The sequence below is a fragment of the Montipora capricornis genome, chromosome 12, assembly GCF_036669925.1.
Source record: "Montipora capricornis isolate CH-2021 chromosome 12, ASM3666992v2, whole genome shotgun sequence".
NCBI classification, from domain to species: domain Eukaryota; kingdom Metazoa; phylum Cnidaria; class Anthozoa; order Scleractinia; family Acroporidae; genus Montipora; species Montipora capricornis.
The window spans coordinates 41,306,814-41,310,944 of NC_090894.1; the positions used below are offsets into that span (position 1 = coordinate 41,306,814).

General features: G+C 42.2%; 1 protein-coding gene across 1 annotated transcript in view; it reads left to right on the top strand.

Moving 5' to 3' along the window:
- Nucleotides 1-264: 264 nt before the first annotated feature.
- The window catches only part of LOC138026545 (TNF receptor-associated factor 3-like), a 5,957-nt gene continuing 2,090 nt past the window's right edge, over nucleotides 265-4,131 (top strand). The window contains exons 1-4 of the mRNA XM_068873939.1: nucleotides 265-471; nucleotides 604-760; nucleotides 2,675-2,833; nucleotides 3,990-4,131. The exon at nucleotides 3,990-4,131 is cut by the window's right edge and continues 14 nt beyond it. Of these exons, the coding sequence (XP_068730040.1) occupies nucleotides 317-471; nucleotides 604-760; nucleotides 2,675-2,833; nucleotides 3,990-4,131 (613 nt within the window). The 5' untranslated portion in view covers nucleotides 265-316. The remainder of the gene's footprint in view (nucleotides 472-603; nucleotides 761-2,674; nucleotides 2,834-3,989) is intronic.

Below are 4,131 nucleotides of genomic sequence, written 5' to 3' on the forward strand. Positions count from 1 at the left end.
CATTGTAAGGTTTATACAAGACGAAACGACGCTATTGTATTAGCTTTCCTCCTCCCAATAAGAAACTCTTCATTCTGAAAAGAAATCGTTAGTTAGAAATTTAAAAATCACTTATCTCTAAATCATTCTTTTGCAAGTTCTTCGGCTCTCCAAGGAAGGGTCAAGTTATGACGCCATAAAATAAACTAAAGAGAATTTGACGCACAGGAAGTCACGTAAGCGAACGCTACATATTCGTCGGCATGTAGGGCCTTTTGGAAAAAGTGTACGACGAATCGAATCAAAACCTTTATTGGGTTACATATACAGTAACACAATGTGTGGCGATCGCAAAGATGCAGACAGAACACAATTTATCGGTAGACTTGATGAACGGCTAACATGTCCAATTTGCAAAAGTGCTTTTAACGAACCCTGGCAGGCATCGTGCGGTCATCGCTTTTGCAAGAATTGCCTTGATGAACTCTTGGAGTAAGTTTCAGTATTTGCTTCGCAATGATCTAATCTCCAAATAATAAATCAAAGTGGAGATGTTGGTAGATCGGTGCCGAACTGCTGATGATTGTCATCGGTCCTTTAAAACAGTGTTGATCATTTCCGCAGGTTGGACATTCTTCGGTGCCCAGTTGATGAGGAAGAATTACATCGAGACGGGTTCTTTCGAGATAAATGCTGTGAGAGGGAGGTATTGAGCCTCCCATGTTTTTGTCCATACAAAGAAAGAGGCTGCGAGTGGAGAGGAGAGCTCAGATATCAGAAGGTATTTGTTGTTCTCTGCATGAGGCCGTATGAACAAGAGGTGAAATACCAAGGAGAGAATAGATGGTTTACAACCAATCTCTAGAGACACAGATAACAATGCTGCGGAATAACTGCAGAATAACCCGCCACTCGAAGTTGTACCCCTTAAAATCGGGATACTTGGCTTCGCAGTTTGTGCACGCTCTTTCTTTTTTATGTTTTTAGAATGAGAAATAGACACACTACGTGGCTACGTGGCTACGTGGCTACGTGGCTCAACTTCAGAATACCCGGCCACTCACGCCCTCCTTAAATCTACGTATACCGCTCCCGTGGTCCGCAGTCCGAAGTCGGCTAGGAAGTCAATATCTATTTACTGTGTTGAAATGAAGTGCTACCGCGGTCAGCTAACCCGCAGTCGATGAACAATGAACTAAGTGTTGAAATGGAGTGGTACCGTGGTCCGCATTCCCGCAGTCGATGAAAAGTGTAGTTAACCGAACCGCAAAATGAAAGCTAAAATTTTACGAGAGTTCTTAGGCCTAATCACTGCAACGAACGCTTAGGCTTAATCCGTAAACTAATGCTTTATTCTTCACATGATCTCGTGAAAAGTGTAGTTGACCGAACCGCAAAATAAAAGCTAAAATTTTACGAGAATGAGGCTTAGACCCAATCAGTAAACTAGTGCTTATTCATTTTGGCGACTACGCGGGGACTGCGGTAGCAAGGACCAAGGTCAACACCAACCCATTCGATGCAAGCGGCATATTCCGTGATGTTTATATAAAAACATTATGTATATTGTCGACTGCGGGACTGCGGTAGCAGGATTTGATGAGATATTTCAGTCGCCGGATATTCTGAAGTTTACGAAATTTTAGTTTCTAAAGAAACTGTGGTACTGCGTAGGTGGGAGATTGAAACAGAAATTGATTTTATCAAACAAGTTGATAAAGGTCGAATAACCATCGTGAAAGATTTGGAAAGCTTTCACGATGGTTATTCGACCTTTATCAACTTTTTTGATAAAATCAATTTCTATTCTTTAGTTTAGCCCGTTCTTGTTCACTTCGGCTCATAGATCATTGAAGAACGAGGTACTATACATTGAACTGTGCCGCTCCGTAGCCGCTTAGCTGCATAGCCCCGTAGTCACGTAGCCCCGTAGCCACGTAGCCACGTGAGAGCCACGTAGCCACGTTAGACCTGTAGCCACGTAGCCCCGTGGCCCCGTAGCCCCCGTAGTGTGTCTATTTCTCGTTCTAAAAACATAAGAAAGAAAGAGCGTGCACAAACTGCATAGCCAAGTATCCCGATTTTAAGGGGTACAACTTCGAGTGGCGGGGTATTCTGCAGTTAAGGCAATGCTGCAATGTACAATTGCTGGTGGACGAACAAAAGGAGCTAATGACTGAGAGATCTTTACTTTTCGTCTACCAACATGGTGGCGATGACGTCACGTGAAAATCACCTGTCAGGGGAAGGGAAAAATGTGTAAAAATGGGGGCTCTTCTACCCGTCCCCAACTACGTGTACTGAGATACAATCCTATCATCGCTTATCGTCTCCAAATGTCCATTTTTCTTTTACATCATCCCACAGCTTCAAAAATGCCCAAGTTTCTAAGAAACAAGCAAACGTTCCTTTGGTCTCCTTTGTTAACAGTTCCCAATTTAAGACTTAAGCATATTTTACAGCAGAAACCCACCCCAAAGGTCATTACGACAATTCTTGCGAAAGCAACAAAGCAGGGTAAAAATGAAACCCATTTGCATCGATATCATAAAAAGATCCCTTTCCGTTAAATTTTCCCCTTTCGGTGTATTGTATTTTCGGTCTTTAAGAAAACTGCTAAAAAAGGCGGTGTTCTGTCCATAGTACTTTCACGTATCGAAGTAACTTCTCTTAACAGAATTCTTTTTATTAACAGGCCCATGAAACAAGCTGTCAGTATGGTGACGTACAGTGCCAAGACTGTGGTGAGACGATTCAACGGAAATACCTCCAGGAACACGCATTTAATGCTTGCATCAACAGGGCAGTGATATGTCCGCATTGCGGAGGAAACGTGCGACAAAGCAACATGAAGGTATGGGAAGATGAAGTCAAAGGCCATAAAACGTTTCTACAGTAGCGTCGTAATGTCTGTATTTAAGACTTTTATTATATTATAGAACCTCGGAACGGCGAGGATCAACTTTTCGTCCGCCTACCTTGTCAAAACCAACTTTTTGTCCAGATACAAGTACCTATAAGGATTTGTATGGGAATCCCGATAAAAAGCTTAAGAAGATAATTATATGAGAAAACTCTCAATTAAAAAGCCTAACCTTATTGCCAACGCGGGTAACTTCCTTCCTGTGTGATTATTTTCCAGATCCGACGCGATTTGAGCCATTCTACAATTTCGTGGTTGTCAACGGTATAATAAAATCCCAAGGATGGAAACTAAATTCTCAGGTGCCACCAATTTGAGTCAAATATTCCTAGATAAAATGTTCCCACAGTCACAATTCCACATCACAATCAATTGACAAAGATTGAAGGTTCATCTCAACCCACCATCAACGCAATAGGGAATAAAGAGATTTGCGGTTGACAAAACTACGCTCTGCCACCCCGGTAAGGCTCAGTTCGTTATCAACGGTCGAAAGCCGTGGCCTATGTGGTGTGGAAGCGTACGTTTCGAAAGCTGTTTTCCTGCAATATTACCGCCTGAGGTCGCTCGCAGGACTGCTATTGCGTTGATGGTGGGTTGAGATGAAAGTTCAATCTTTGTCAATTGATTGTGATGTGGAATTGTGACCGTGGGAACATTTTATCTAGGAATATTTGACTCAAATTGGTGGCACCTGAGAATTTAGTTTCCATCCTTGGGATTTTATTATACCGTTGACAACCACGAAATTGTGAAATGGCTCAAATTGCGTCGGATCTGGAAAATAACCACACAGGAAGGAAGCTACCCACGTTGGCAATAAGGTTAGGCTTTTTAATTGACAATTTTTTCATATAATTATCTTCTTAAGCTATTTATCGGGATTCCCATACAAATCCTTATATTTTTGTCGGCCATGCTCACACTGAGCTTGAGAAGCCTGTGGGTACAAGTACTAATCTGATACTCAATACTACTGTCATTCTGTGGCACAGTGGAAGTGTATTCAATTAAGATGCTCAGCTTGGGGTGGGTAACTGTGTGCCGGTGATATCTAATGTTTGTACTTCACTTTTTATCGTTTCAGGATCATTTGGAGATTTGCCCAAAGTTTCCCATCAGTTGCATCTTAAACTGTGGCCAAGAGGGTATACCACGTGACACGATGAATGAGCATGTGATCACACACTGTCCCAATGCCGAACATTCGTGTCCTTTCAGTATTCATG